Below are 16610 nucleotides of genomic sequence, written 5' to 3'. Positions count from 1 at the left end.
ACTCTGTTGTAGTGACAGTCTCTTTCCTCTCTTAACTAGTGCCTATTGCTTAGTTTTAAAACCAGTGTTGAGAGAGCACTTGTATGTTTCTTTTTTTTCTTTATATTAATACTTTATAGATGCAGGTATTTACTTTCTCTCAGATTTTGTACATGTAAAGGTGTTAGATTCCAATTAAATATATGTGAAGCCACTTATCTTGTTCCACAGCTCTCTGATGCTCTGTTTTTCCCTTCATGCCCAATCTTTTTTCTCTTTGTATTACATTTTGACTAGTTTCTATTGCAGTGTCTGCTAGTTCACCAACTTTTTCTTCAGTGTGATTACTAATTCCAACCATTGTATTTTTTCATCTCTAGAAATTCAAATCTCTTTTTTATTTTTTTAATTTTTTTAAACGTTTATTTATTTTTGAGACAGACAGAGCATGAACGGGGGAGGGTCAGAGAGAGGGAGGGAGACACAGAATCCAAAACAGGCTCCAGGCTCTGAGCTGTCAGCACAGAGCCCAACGCGGGGCTCGACCCCATGGACCACGAGATCATGACCTGAGCTGAAGTCAGATGCTCAACCGACTGAGCCACCCAGGCGCCCCCCTCTCTCTCTTTTTTTTAATTTGAGAGCATGCACGTACGCATGCGTGTATAAGCTGGGGGTGGAGGAGGACCAGAAAGAGAGAGAAAATAGACAAGGGGCTCCATCCCACGACCCAGGGATCATGGGCCTGAGCAGAATTCAAGAGTTGGACACTGAGCTTCCCAGGTGCCCCAATTCGAGTCTTTCTTATACTTTCCATTTCTCTCTTTGTCGTGCGCTACTTTCTTTTTATATTTATAATTGTTTTAACATTCTTGTCTACTAATTCTATCATCTCTGTAATTTCTGGGTCTTATTAGCTTTCTCTTCATTATGGATTATATTTTCTTTCTTGAATATTGGTAAAGTTTTGATTAGATGTAAGACATCATGGATTTTACATTACTGGAGTGCTAGATTTTTTTGGTATTCCTTTAAATATTTTGGGGTCTTTTCTCTGGGATGCAATTAAGGTACAGTTCAGTTCTTTCAAAGCTTACTTTTAAGCATTAAAATTTTTTTTTTTTTTTTTTTACCGTTTATTTATTATTGAGAGACAGAGACAGACCATGAGCAGGGGAGGGGCAGAGAGAGGGAAACACAGAATCCAAAGCAGGCTCCAGGCTTTGAGCTGTCAGCATAGAGCCCAATGCGGGGCTCGAACTCACAAACTGTGAGACCATGACCTGAGCCGAAGTCGATCGCTTAACCGACTGAGCCACCCAGGTGCCCCTACTTTTAAGCATTTTTGGGCAGGTTCAAAATAACCTTTAATCAAAGACAGCACTGAGTATCTTTCTGAAGACTCACCTATTTGCGTATGTGGTAGGAGGTCTTTCCCCCTCCTGGTGATAGGACAGGAACTAGTCCCAGCCCTGTTCCACGTGAATTTAATTAGTCCATCAGCTCCTTTCTAATGGCTCCTTCCCCAGCCTTGGAGTTTCATTATGCATGTGCTTCTGATCATTATTCAGCTGAAGACTCAAAACCTTCTGCTGATCTCCTCAAACTTCTCTGAAATTCTCTCCTGTCCTGTAGATTGCCCGGCAGATTCTTAAAATTTGAATTGTCCTACTCTCGTGGAGATAGCCAGGCTCCATTTGGGTTTCCTTTCTCTTCATTGCAGCCAGGAAACTCCAGACAGTTAGCCAGGGTAGTCATAGGACTAATCTTGCCTATTGTTGGAGTTCTAAAAATTTGTTTCACATACATATTGTCTGGATTTTTTTGTTGAAGGTAGGAGAATACATGAGCTCGTGTTCTTTCATCATGGCTAGAAGGAAAAGCCTGCGAAGGTATTTAGAACTTCAGGAACTCTCAGTTTATTGCCTTATTTTAAAGCTGTCTTGTTTTTGTTTGTTTTTTGTTTTATTTTGAGACAGCACACGCAAGTGGGAGAGGGAATAGCAGAGAGAGAGGAGAGAGAAAATCCCAAGCAGTCTCCACATTTTGGAGCCCCACGTTAGTGTGGCGCCTCATGTGGGGCTCGACCCCACAGACGATGAGATAATGACCTGAGCCAAAATCAAGAGTCAGACGCTCAACTGACTGAGCCATCCAGGCGCCTCTAGGCTGTCTTGTTTTATATAACTTACACTTGATTGGTTATTTTTTTCTCCCACTGGAGTAGACAGATATGAGACAAAAGATGGTTTAAATTACGTCTTAAACCAGTCATGATTCCATCGTCGTAGCTTGTTTCATAAATTGCTTCCTCTAGATAAATATTTTTAATCTTCAGTCTTTGATTTTATTTTGAATCTTACCTTTAGTTAACGTGATCTTCATACTTCATTTAATGGTTGCACAGTGACCTGTTACATTAATATTCCATAATGTATTCTTATTTTTGGCATTTGGTATTTCTTATTTATTCTTAAATTTGTATTAATTTTGTTCTTTTACATTGTGCTGCAGTAATTCTCTTCATTTATCATCCATATTTTTTTTTTGTCTTTTTAAAAAATACTTATTTTTGAGAGAGAGTGAGCGGGGGAGGGGCAAAGGGGGACTGAGTTAAAGTTCAGTTAGGTAAAGTTTTCAGTTTACTTTTTTAGGAATATTTTTATTCCATCAAACATTCACCTTTATTTTAATGGGAGATTGAAATAGCTATTAATGAAATGCTTATGTTTCCTTCTCTACTTATTAAATTTATCCCATGTTATTTGCAGGCTAATTATTTCATCAATTTTGGAGGTACCATTTAGTGGAATTCCCTTGTCAGATAAACTTTTATGTTGGAATAACTTTAGATTTACAGAAGTTGCAAAGATCATACAGAGGGTTCCCATGTGCCCCCACCCAGTTTGTTTCTCCTGATGTTGACATCTTACATTTCTGTAGTAAGCTTATCAAAATTAAGAAACCAACATTAGTATAGCTAAACTCTAGACTTTATTCACATTTCGCTTTTTCATTGATTGCCTTTTTCTGTCCCCAAGATACCACTTGCATTTTGTTGTCATGTCTCCTCTGGTCTGTGACTATTCCTCATCCTTTGTTTTCATGACCTTGACAGTTTTAAGGAGTACTGCTCAAGTATTTTATAGAACGTCCCTCAGTTTGGATTTGTCTGAGGTTCTCATTACTAGACTGGGGTTACAGGTTTGGGGAAAGAATATCATAGAGGTGAAATGACCTTCTTATATCATCCTGTCAAGGAATTCACAATATTCATGTGATATCACTGATGGTATGAACTGTGATCACTGGGTTGAGGTGGTATCTGCTGGATTTCTTCATTGTAAAGTTACTGTTTCTCCCTTAGCAAATTCTATTCGAGTCTTACTCCTCCAGCCTTAACCCCAACATGTCCATCCCTGTGCCCCACACTCCATTGCCCCATGTTCCCTCAGGCCTCTGCACCTTTGCACTTGCTTTGCTTATAATTCACGCTCTCTTTTCCCCCCCTGGCTAGCTCTGGGGAGCCTTTTCTTTCACACCACCCACTGCTTTCATAATACTCTGTGCCTCTCAGTTCACCTGGATTTGCCGGTCATTCTCCTCCTCCTTGCCTTTAAAAAATAGTCAGCTGTACTCTTTCCACTGTTGTCCTCATTCCCCTCCGTTTACTTACTTACACCCACGTTACCACTTTTCATCTCATTGCAGATTCAGTGAATGTTTTGCAGCTTTTATCTTTGTTAGTGTCTTCTATTTGGAACTCTTTCCTTCTTTGGTTTCTGAAACCCCACCCTCTCCGGGTTCTGGTATGTGGTTTAGCATGTAGCCTTGGAGTTGGACAACAAGAGTTCTCTTCTCATTCCATTATTACTTATTACTTTCTCTCTTAAGCCAGTTACTCTTCCTCTGACTGCTCCTGAGTTCTATTCTCAGACCTCTTTTCTTAACATGATCTCTCCTCAGCAGTGCTACCCAGTTGGCTTCTGTTAACAATTCTGATATCTTATTCCCAACCTTGATCTCTCCTTAATGCTCTTAGAAGCAGAGAACCTTCACTTCCTCCATTTGAATCACCCACCGACATCCTTAGATCTTTAAAATCAGGAGTTGAAGACAGTCCTTGTTCTTCCCAATGCCCCATCTTTATTTTGTACTTCTCAAACCCAGCCCTAATGTGGGCAAGTCCTGTGTCAAGAATACAAATGGGGGCAGGGGAGAATTAATATGGAGCCCCACGTACCATATAAATCAAATTAAGAAACCTTAAATATAATATATTCTATCCTTTTACCACACAGATAAACCTTATTAAAGACTGTAAGGTCAGCTTTAAATCACACGTTTGTGGACTTCTTGGAGTTCAGTGCCAGCAGTTCCAGGAAAGCAGGCCTCCAGCATAGGCCTCTTCTCTTCCCAGCCCTAGGGCTGTGCCCTGCCGTGAGCTTGAGCTTGTGTGTATGGACACCCAGCTTGACATGACAGACCAGGTGCAATGCACACCCCGTAAACAGCTGCCCTTTGGCCACTCTGTGGTATTACACACTAGAGGAGCATTCTCTCAGAGCTGCCTTGGAAGAGGCCTGCACAGCCTCAGAAGCAGATTCAGGCGATGGGGAATACTGGGGCTCCTGATGGGCACGTTCTCCAAACCCCATAAACACTTCTATGGAGAGGGGCCTGGCTGGGTGAGGGCCACAGTTCCCATAGATGTACTGCTCGTTTTCCTTTCCACATGCTACAACCTCTTGCTTTTCTTGGTGCCCTTGCTCCTCTTTCGAAGTCTGCTCATCTTTCAGGATATGGTTTCTATAGGTCTCTTCTTTTAATCTTCTCCTAATATCCTTATTTGGACTTAATCCAAATCCAGCTTCTCTTTGGGTTTCAGAAGTGCTTTACTGTGGTAAAGGCATTATATGTTGTCTTTTCCTGTCTCCTTCCCTCACTAAATTACAAACTTCTTAGTTTCTTAAGGGCAGGATTGTTATGTGTTTTCATCACCAGTCCTGACATAAAGTCTTAGAGATGGGAAGTGCTTGACAAGTGCGGCTTGAGTCCACCACAGCTCTAGTGTCATTCTCATGTTGTTGTGGTAACCCTATCAAAACAGGAAATGAAGTTAGTTTAGCATGACTTGTTCATAATTGACTCATGCTGGTTCCCTTTTCTTCCCTAAGTGATCACAAAACCTCTGTTAAATAATCTCCAGAATCTTGTGGGCTTCTCCTTCCATGTTTACTGATCAAATATGTTTCTGGAATCTGTCTTTTCCCACCCATCCTGCCTCCGGAATTGACCACATATTCATTCAAAGAGCTTTGGTTTGTTCCTTTTTTTAGGAACTGCTCTCTTAAGAGCAATTGATCAGCAATATACTGCACATATTTAAAGTGTACAATACATTGTACATCAATGAATCTGTCAACACAACCAAGATAACATATACATCACCTCCAAAGTATCTAGTTTCCATTTGTGTAGTCCTTCTGGCCCACCAGCTCCCTCTCCTTCCCAGCCCTAAGCAACCCTATGATCTGGTTTCTATCCCATTTTAGTTTGCATTTTATATGAATGGAAGTACTTTTCTGATGGTCTGGCTTTATTCAGCATAATTGAGATTCCTCTGTGTTGTTTATATCAAGTTCATTCCCTCTTATTGCTGAATACTAGGATTCTGTTTTGAGTATTGAGTGAGCTCCAGCCTTGAGCTCACCTCCAGCCTTGATTTACTCTCATCCCCCACGATTTATGGATGTCAGGATTCATCTGGAACTTGAGGCTAGATTTATGTAAGATGACTGGCTGTCAATAGCTTGAGTTCCTCAAGAGGAGGGTACTGTTTATACTCTTTGTATCTTGTTAGAATAGTCCTTGGTACATAGCAAATACTAACCCAAGACTGCATATAAAACCCCCCTTTATTTGGGGGGGGGGGTGAGTGAGAGAGAGAAATAATATACCAATTCCAATTTTTTTAAAGATTTTTTTAATGTTTATTTTTAAGAGAGTGAGTGAGAGTGCAAGTGGGGGAGGGGCAGAGAGAGAGAGAGGATAGATAATCTGAAGCAGGCTCTGTGCTGACAGCAGTGAGCCCAATGCCCAATGCGGGGCACAAACTCATAAATGATGAGAACCTGCTGAAGTTGGCCCGTTTGCTGCTTATGGACTGAGCCACCCAGGCGCCCCTACCCAATTCCGGTTTTAAAGATTATTCTGTTCTCTCAGGTGGGAACAAGGTTAAATAAAGATATTTTGCATTTCTTTCCATTAATTATTTTTCAAGTATTTTTATTAAATTTAATTTCAAGAATTTCAAAATAATTGTGCTTCCTCCTTTAAAGGGTAGGTATTCTAGTCAGTATTCCACTAGTATTTCTCCTGTACGTTTTTTCCCCCTAATCAAGAAGAACTTTTTTTTATATTTTGAAGAGGTTCACATGGCTCTTCAATCAAGATAATACATAAAGAGGTATATACAGTGAAGGGTTTTGCTCTCCTATCTTGTCCCACTCTGGCTTGGCATTCTGACCCTGCACCATCCCTCCTTTACTTCCTGTGTATCCTTTCAGACTTCTTTATGCATACAGAAACAAATGTTAATATATGTCTTTTATTATTTACTAGAAAAAGATAGCATATTTTCCAGTGTTAGACCATGCTTTTTTCCCCCACTGAATAGATCTTGAAGCTCTTTCCACATCATTCCTTTTATCAGCTGCAAAGTATTTCACTGTATGGATAATTACTCCCCTATTGATGGGCACTTTTTTTTTTTTTTTTTTAATTATTTTTGAGAGAGAGAGAGAGAGAGAGAGAGCGTGAGCGGGGAGGGGCAGAGAGAGAGGGAGATACAGAATCCAAAGCAGGCTACAGGCTCTGAACTATCAGCACAGAGCCCGATGCAGGGCTCGAACTCACGAACTGTGAGATCATGACCTGAGTTGAAGTCGGATGCTCAACCATCTGAGCCACCCAGGCGCCCCATTGATGGACACTTTTTTAATTAAACTCTTTATCTTGAGATAATTGTAGAATCATTTGTATTTGTCAGAAATAATACAGAAATCTCAATTTCTCTCAGGGATACATCTTGTATTGCAGTCATACGTTACAGTATAAATTATAGCATACAGCTGGAAGATTGGCATTGATACAGTCTATAGAGCTCATTTATATGTCACTGATTTTATATGCACTTATTTGTGTGTGTGTGTGTTCTGTGCAATTTTATCACATATGTTGGTTCATGTAGCCACTCCCATTCTTTTTTGACATCTATTGAAATGTATAATATTTTCCTTGTTAACATGCCTTTTTTTTCCCCTTGAAATTTTTTTTATTGGGGCACCTGGGTGACTCAGTCAGTTAAGCATCCGACTTCAGCTCGGGTGATGATCTCACGGTTTGTGAGTTTGAGTCCCATGTCAGGCTCTGTGTTGACAGCTCAGAGCCTGGAGCCTGCTTCAGATTCTGTGTCTCCCTCTCTCTCTGCCCCTCCCCCACTCATGCTCTGTCTCTCTCAAAAATAAATAAACATTAAAAATTAAAATTATTTTATTGAACTATAACATACAATATTCTGTTTCACGTGTACAGTATAGTGAGTCAACATTTGTATATTGCTGATTACCATAAGTCTAGTTACCATGTGTTACCATACAGAGTTAATACAATATCATTGACTGTATTCCCCATTATACATTATATCCCCATGACTTATTTATTTTAAAACTGGAACTTTGTATCTCTTGATCCCCATTACCCATTTCACACCACCCCCAACCCCTTCCCCTTGGGGAGTCCCCATTCTGTACTCAGTATCTATGAATCTAGGTTTTGTTTTGTTGTGTTTTAGATTCCACTTACAAGTGAAATGAGTATATACACATACATAACATATAAATACATATATATCACCCATCTTCTTTATCCATTCATCAGTGGACGCTTAGGTTGTTTATGTATCTTCACTATTGGTAAATAATGCTGCAGTGAACAATGGAGTGCGTGTCTCTTTTCATATTAGTGTTTTAATTTTTTTGGATAGATACCTTGAGTGGAATTGCTGGATTGTGTTTTTTGAGGAACCTTTATATTGTTTTCCATAGTGGTTGTACCCTTTTAAAATTAAAAAAAATTAACTGTAGGGGCGCCTGGGTGGCGCAGTCGGTTAAGCGTCCGACTTCAGCCAGGTCACGATCTCGTGGTCTGTGAGTTCGAGCCCCGCGTCGGGCTCTGGGCTGATGGCTCGGAGCCTGGAGCCTGTTTCCGATTCTGTGTCTCCCTCTCTCTCTGCCCCTCCCCCGTTCATGCTCTGTCTCTCTCTGTCCCAAAAATAAATAAACGTTGGGAAAAAAAAAAATTTAAATTAAAAAAAAAATTAACTGTAATAAAAAACACAATGTAAAATTTAACATTTTAAGCATTTTTAAGCATAGAGTTCAGGAATGTTAAGTATATATTCCCATTATTGTGCAACAGATCTGTAGAGCGTTTTCATCTTTCAAAAAAAAACTCTGTACCCTTGAACACCTATCTTTTCATCTCCTCCTTTCCCTTGGTAACCACTATTCTACATTTTGATTTTATGAATTTGACAACTTTAGATACTATATATGAGTGGAATCATATATAATACCTTGTGACTGGTTTATTTCAGTTAATATCCTCAAGATTCATCCATGTTGTAGCATGTGATAGAATTTCCTTTTTAAGGTTGAATAATATTCCAGTATATGTATACATCACATTTTCTCGATCCATTCACACATCAGTGGACATTTGTGTTGCTTCCAATTGTCTATTATGAATAATGCTGTAGTGAACATGGATAAGCCAATATCTCTTTGAGATCCTATTTTGATTCTTTTGGATATATACCCAGAAGTGGGATTGCTGGGTTATATGGTAATCTAGGTTTTTTTAGGAATTTTTTTTAGGAACTTCCATGCTGTTTTCCATAGTGACTATGCCATTTTACATTCCCAAGAGTGCACAGAAGTTCCAGTTTATGCATGTTCTCTCCAACACTTATTTTTTATTTTTATTTTTTGATATTGGCAATCATAATGGGTGTTAGATGATATCTTGTTGCAGTTTTTATTTCAATTTCCTTAATAATTAGTGATGTTTAACAACTTCTTGTATGCTTGTTGGCCATTTATGTATCTTGTTTGGAGAAATGTCTGGCTGACATGATGTCTTATTTTAGTGGTTTTTTTTTTTTAATTTTTTTTTTTAAGTTTATTCACTTTTGAAAGACAGAGAACAGAGCACAAGCAGAGAGGTGTGGGGCAGAGAGGGGGCGGGTACACAGAATCTGAAGCAGGCTTCAGGCTCTGAGCTGTCAGCACAGAGCCCGATGCGGGGCTCGAACCCACGAACTGTGAAATCATGACCTGAGCCGAAGTCAGACGCTTAACCGACTGAGCCACCCAGGTGCCCCTGTTTTTTTTTAATTGAACCATTCTTAAATTCCTAAGGTTAAATTATGGCTTGGACATAATGGACTTTTAGTGTATTGTCAAATTACTCTCTTTTGTTGTTGATTTTCAAGCTTGTGCTTAGAAAAGAGATTATTTTTTATTTTTTATTTTTTTTACATTTTATTTATTTTTGAGAAATAGAGTGAGACAAAGCATGAGCGGGGGAGGGGCAGAGAGAGAAGGAGACAGAATCTGAAGCAGGCTCCAGGCTCTGAGCAAGCAGTCAGCCCAGAGCCTGATACGGGGCTTGAACCCACAAACTGTGAGATCATGACCTGAGCTGAAGTCGGACGCTCAACTGACTGAGCCACCCAGGCGCCCCAAAAGAGATTAGTTTTTAGTCTGAGTTTTAGTTCTTTCTCATTATCATCAGTTTTTATTCTTAAAGATTGTTTACCTTACAGAGATGAGTTAGGAAGCTTTTCCTTTTCTTAACGTTGAACAATTTATTTAACTTTGAATTTTTGTTTTTGAGAACAGCAAGTTTATGAGTTCAAAGAAAAAAATACAATTAAGATCCTAAACTGCAACCATACATTGTTTACAGAGACACATTTAAGGCAAAAGCATTGTGTTAGTTGTGGGGGAAATGGAGATGAGTAAAGATTAAATTCTTGGGTGGGGGAGGAAAAGAATTGGTAATGCCAAAGTGATTTTAAAGCAAAAACTAGTAAGAGATACCAAAAAGTCCATGGTAGAAGGTAAAGCAAAATAAAATATATAAAACAAAACTGAGAAATCTAAGGAGAAATGAGCAAATATAGAATTGTTATGGAAAAGGGGAGAATTATTTGTGATCAGTTCTGTGGCACCAAAAAGGAGCTAGAAAAGGACCCAACGCCATGGACAGGTCATACCTTATTTTCAAGTGAGAACCAGTGGGGAGGATCTCATGCCTTCTCACGTAAAAGGGGTTATTTCATCATCTGGTGTCTAGTGTTGATACAGTTGGAGGGGCATATTGACCATAAGCACTCTCCCTGGCAATCTTGTGCTTGAAAGCAAATTTATGGCTGTGTTTACCCTGTTTAAGTAAAACTAGAAATTTATAATGTTGAATTTAAACCAGTGTTTTATAACTGTTTTTCACCTGTGTTCTCTTCTGTTGGACTCATGTTCTTGGTTTTAATTACCCAAAAAGAGTTTTAAGTTCTGAAAATACTCTCAATACTGAATAAGCTTGTTTGAATGATGTATCCTTCTGCCTGCTGAACTGAAAATCAGTGGTTTAGGCCTTCATGCAGCAAACCAAAGCAAAATAAGATTTGAGTAGTGATTCTTTTATTTAAGGAAATATATTTCCAGGCATCTGGCTGGCTCAGTCAGTAGAGCATGCAACTCTTGAACTTAGGGTTGTGGGTTCAAGCCTCCATGTTGGGTGCAGAGATTACTTTAAAATAAAATCTTTGAGAGGCCCCTGGGTTGCTCAGTCATTTGAGCACCCAACTCCTGATTTCAGCTCAGGTCATGATCCCAGAGTCCTGGGATTGAGCCCCATGCTGGGAACCTCACTGAGCATGGAATCTGCTAAGATTTATTCATTCATTCCCTCTCTCTGTCTCCCCCCACCCCTTCCCCTACTCCCACTCGCCTTCATGGCCATGCATGCATGTGCGCTGTCTCAAAATACGAAATAAAACAAGGGGCACCTGGGTGACTCAGTCAGTTAAGTGTCCAATTCTTGATTTTGGCTCAGGTCATGATCTCACAGTTTGTAGGTTTGAGCCCTATGTCAGGCTTTGTGCTGACAGTGTGGAGCCTGCTTGGGATTCTCTCTCTCTGACTCTCTCTACCCCTCACCTGCTTGTGCTTGCTCTTTCTGTCAAAAATAAATAAATAAACATTTGAAAAAATAAACTCTTTGGGGAAAAAAGGAAATACGTTTCATTTCAAAGTATTGGGGGCACCAGAGAATAATATACATATATTGTCAAAAAATTATTTTTTCAAGGTTTCTTTGTTTGCTTATTTATTTATTTGAGAGAGAAAGCAGGGGAGGGGGAGAGAGAGAATCCCAAGCAGGCTCCATGCTGTCAGCACAGAGCCCAATGTGGGGCCTGAACCCATGAACCATGAGATCGTGACCTGAGCCAAAATCAAGAGTCAGATGCTTAACTTTCTGAGCCACTCAGGAACCCCTTAAATTTAAAAAAACAAACAATTTTTTTAATGTTTGTTTATTTTTGAGAAAGAGAGAGAGAGTGTAAGTGGGGGAAGGGCAGAGAGAGAGGGAGACACAGAATCTAAAGGAGGCTCCAGGCTCTGAGCTGTCAGCGTAGAGCCCAACGCAGGGCTCAAACTCACGAACTGTGAGATCACAACCTGAGCTGAAGTCTGAGGCTTAACTGACTGAGCCACCCAGGTGCCCCCTCCTTAATTTTTTTTTAAGTTTATTTATTCTGTGAGAGAGAGGATGAACCGGGGAGGGATAGAGAGAGATGGAGAGAGAGAATCCCAAGCAGGCTCCACACTAACAGTGCATAGCCTGATGTGGGGCTCCAACCCGCAAAACCATGAGACCATGACCCAAACCGAGATCAAAAGTTGGACACTTAACCAACTGAGCCACCCAGGTGCCTATATATATATAAATATAATTTATGTATTTTGAGAGAAAGAAAAAGTGTGAGTGGGGAAAGGGCAGAGATAGAGTGGGGGGAGAGAAACTCCCAAGCAGGCTCCACACCATCAGCACAGAGCCCAGTGCATGACTTGAACCCATGAACCACAGGATCATGACCTGAGCCGAAGTCAGACACTTAACCAGCTGAGCCACCCAGGCACCCCAGAGTCCATTATTAATAGTAATGTGGGAGAATTGAAGTTGAGTAAAATAAGGGGCCTCCTACAGCATAGTTTTGTGCTGGAGTCATACAAATGCATTAGTAGTTCTCAGAATAAGTAGACTGACAAATACCATTATAAGAGCACAAACTTGAGAATAAACCCATTTAACTATTTTAGATTTGTAGCATTTACTTGAAGAAACAAAAAGCAATGTCTTATTGCCTGCTAGTGTTACTTCATTGCTTCAGTCAGCAGACCAGATTTATTTATTTATTTATTTATTTATTTATTTATTTATTTATTTATTATGTTTTTAATTTATTTTGTGAGAGAGAGCATGTGTGAACAGGGGAGGGACAAAGAGAGAGTGAGACAGAAACCCAAGCAGGCTCTGCGCTGTCAGCTCAAAGCTCAACATAAGACACCAGCTCACAGATCGTGAGATCATGACCTGAGCCAGAACTGAGAGTCAGACACTTAACTGACTGAGCCATCTAGGTGCCACCAGATATTGATATTTATTAAAATGAAAAGCTCTTATAGAAAAGATTAAATAGATTATTGATCACAAGATAGTAACACTCAAGATTAAAAATCATCATAAAATTGAAAGCATAATTATTACTGCTTCTACTTGGAATTCTATTTAAAGTCAGACCTTGAGATCAGCTTGGAAAGAACTGAAAGCCCTGTGTAGCAGCTGTGGAACTCTTTTTTTTTTTTTTAAGTTTATTTATTTTTTTAGTAATCTCTACACCTAACGTGGGGCTTGAACTAATGACCCCAAGATCAAGAGTCACACGCTCTTCCGAATGAGCTAGCCAGACTCCCCTGGAACTCTTTTGAAAAATACTTTATAGGTTTTGTTATAAGATACCCAAATATTTTGGTTAAATTTCTTTAAAAAAAAAAAAAAAAGCAAGCCATGGTGGAAAACAGTATGGAGGTTCCTCAAAAAATGAAAAATAGAATTACCATGTGATCCAGTAATTCCACTACTGGGTATTTAACCAAAGAATATGAAAACACTAATTTGAAAAAATACATGCACCCCTATGTTTATTGCAGCATTATTTACAATAGCCAACATATGGAAGCAACCCAAGTGTCCATCAATAGTAGATGAATGGATGAAGATGTGGAATGGAATTCCACAATGAAATATTACTCAAGTAGCCATAAAAAAGAATGAAATCTTGCCATTTGCGACAACATGGATGGATCTAGAGGGTATGCCGCTAAGTGAAATAAGCCAGAGAAGACAAATACCATGATTTCATTCATAGGTGGAATTTAAGAAACAAAACAAATGAACAAAGAAAGAAGAGACCAGCAAAAAAATAGAGCTCTTCCCTCCCACCCCCAGACTCTATTTAAATGTAGAGAAAAAACTGGTGGTATCAGAGGGGAGGTGGATGGGGCGATGGGTGAAGGGTCACTTACTATGATGGGCACAGAGTAGTAATATATAGTATTGTTGAACTAGTCTATTGTACACCTGAAACTAATATAACTATGCTAATTTTACTGGAATTTTTTTTTTAAAGGAAAGCCTAGGATGAGGCCCAGGAACTAGCGTTTTTAACAAGAATGTAAGGTGTTCCTGATGCAGGGATCTGGGAACCACAATTTGAGCAGCGCTTTAGTTGAGCTCTCAGGCTCAACTATTGATGGCAACCTATCAGTGCAGCATTGTACCCAGGTAGAGAAATACAAAGAGAACTGACCTGAGAAAGGATGTGTAAGTCTAAGATACTTTGGAAAAAGTGGGCCTAGGGAGATTAATCTTTTGCATAAATGAGTTATCCTCTGTATATAAATTATGGGGATCTAACCTGGACAATATATATAAAAACACTGTTGTCCTCCACTTTTAAAGGTATTGTGGGGGTGCCTGGGTGGCTCAGTCGGTTGAGTGTCTGACTTTGGCTCGGGTCTGATCTCACCGTTTGTGAGTTTGAGCCCTGAGTCAGGCTCTGTGCTGACAGCTCAGAGCCTGGAGCCTGCTTCAGACTCTGTGTCTCCCCCTCTCTCTGACCCTTCCCCACTCTCACTCTGTGTGTGTGTGTGTGTGTGTGTGTGTGTGTGTGTGTGTGTGTGTGTGTGTCTCAAAAATAAATAAACGTTAAAAAAAATTTTTTTTAAAAGGTATTGTGAAGACAAAATGTAGTTAAGTATATGAAGAGCTTTGAAGGGCAAAGGTTTTTTTGTAATTAAGATGTTATAATAAATTTTAAAATTATGTAGTATTGTTAATACTATATTTAAAATGTGATTTCCCCCCTCAATGGCTTTTGTGTTTTATGGTTAAATACCATTTTAATACACATAGAATCATCATTTTTCTTCAATAAGAATAATTTGCTTATCATTTATATGAAGGTCAGTCCTGAAACTGTATAAGCCTACACAAATTACTTGAAACAGTTCCCTTAAAAAAAAGAAAGAAGGGTTCTGTCATTTTGCAAGTAAGACCAAGTAGATGCAAGCAATCAAGGCATCCTCTTGGGTCCATTTCTGTTTGGGATAAAGATGTGTTTGATGGTCATTTGGATGTTTCTGCTGAGTCAGAGGAATGTGATGCAACAATAGGAAGTTGTTTTGGAGGACAAATGATTACTCTCAACAGAATGCAATTGCTGTTAAAATCAGAGGGAAAATGTTTTGTGTGTGCATGTGTGGCATAAACCCATGTGCCTGGGCTTATGACTGTGGGCATCTACACATTTGCCAGGGCTGGGCCCTCTAATAAGTTTGAGATAGAATATGTGCTATATTGTGCCAGCTGCATCCTTCCTAACTTGAGTCTTTTTTTTGTGGATAATATACATAACAACTTCATATGTATGAAATAAGTATTTACCCTGTGTGCTAGTATTTAATATTTACCAATTTTCATTCTTTCTGCCAAGATGTTTTGAGAACTATTTTAAATGCCATCTCTCCCCCCATTTTTTTTTTTTTTTAGCTCTGCTTATGATAATGTCAACAAAGTTCGAGTAGCTATCAAGAAAATCAGTCCTTTTGAGCACCAGACCTACTGCCAGAGAACCCTGAGGGAGATAAAAATCTTACTGCGCTTCAGACATGAGAACATCATTGGAATCAATGATATTATTAGAGCACCAACCATCGAGCAAATGAAAGATGTGTATCCTTTTCAGGCAACTGACTCCACTGATTAGTCACCTTGTTGAGTAAAGTTAACTTGAAATGCCTGGACTTGTCAGAGTAAAGGAAAAGTATATATAAAGCACATTAAGGGGGAAATTATAATCTGCTTGCTATTTAATATAAGATTTGTGTAATTTTTATCTTTGATTCATTTTATCAGTTGTAACTATTTTTAGAGTCTTTTGGCAAATCAGATATTTTTTCTGTTTCAGCAAAAACTTTGTTTAAGTGCAGTTATGGAGAATCTTAACACCATTTTAGTCTTTTTTTTTTTTCCATTCAAGGTATGGTTTGTTATGGTAACAAGAAATGAACAGTAGACTAAGAAAGTGGGTGCCCTGGATATCACCTGCTCAAATCTAGACTGTTCTGATCTTAGATAATGTCATTCACCTCCAAGTCTGTTTTCTCATCTTTAGAATTAAGGTACCTAGCCTTCATGATCTTTAAAGCTGACTCAGCTCTGAATTTATGTTATTAATTATGACCAACATTTAGAAATCTGGACTAAACAGGTCCAGAGGATACTGCCTGGGTAAAGACTGTATTTGAAAAATAGAAGTGTTAAGTATACCGAAGAGGGTCTGCCAAAAAAGAGTTACTGTTCAGGCTAGTATAGCATTCCTACCAGTTTTTCCAATTTGCATTCTGCACACACACACACACACACACACACACACACCCTCACCTCTACCTTTTCATTTTTAAACTGCTCTATTATCAAGTTGTGGTGCTATTTTAAGTGAAATGCCTCCTGCTGCTACCACCTGTTGTCCTGCTTTAAGGGCTTTGCTTGGAAAATCAGGTCTCTTTCAAGATGACAAGTTTTCAAATCCTGTTTTCTTTGAATCCCATGAATCTGTAGGGGACATACAATAATATGTACAGTACTTACACAAATGAATATGAGAAATGCAAAAACACTGCTAATGAAATAATAATATGGTGAAGTTAAAAGCCAAAGGGTTCTATAATTTCTGTAAGAAAGATGTCAGCCATAGATAACATTCTAGATGGCTTGGATACATGGATAGTCAAGAAAGCAAAAGGAGCAAAACCAGCATGAGCCTCTTAGCATGACTTCCCAATACTCTCTTGTGTTTAGGATCTTAATGTTAATTGAAGAGTCAGGCACATAGAGGACTGAATTTAGTAGCAGTGTGTTCTAGGTCTGTATTTCCAAAG

The 16610-nt window shown here is 39.1% G+C and overlaps 1 protein-coding gene across 1 annotated transcript in view; it reads left to right on the top strand.

Annotated features, from left to right (window-relative positions):
- Positions 1-16610, top strand: part of MAPK1 (mitogen-activated protein kinase 1) — a 110969-nt gene that overhangs the window by 50415 nt on the left and 43944 nt on the right. Inside the window, exon 2 of the mRNA XM_047827650.1 lies at positions 15220-15402. Coding sequence (XP_047683606.1) covers positions 15220-15402 — 183 coding nt within the window. The remainder of the gene's footprint in view (positions 1-15219; positions 15403-16610) is intronic.

This window comes from Prionailurus viverrinus, chromosome D3 (assembly GCF_022837055.1).
Source record: "Prionailurus viverrinus isolate Anna chromosome D3, UM_Priviv_1.0, whole genome shotgun sequence".
Taxonomy (NCBI): Eukaryota; Metazoa; Chordata; class Mammalia; order Carnivora; family Felidae; genus Prionailurus; species Prionailurus viverrinus.
Note: the sequence above shows the minus strand (reverse complement) of the source record. Positions and strands in the feature narration are given on the sequence as shown.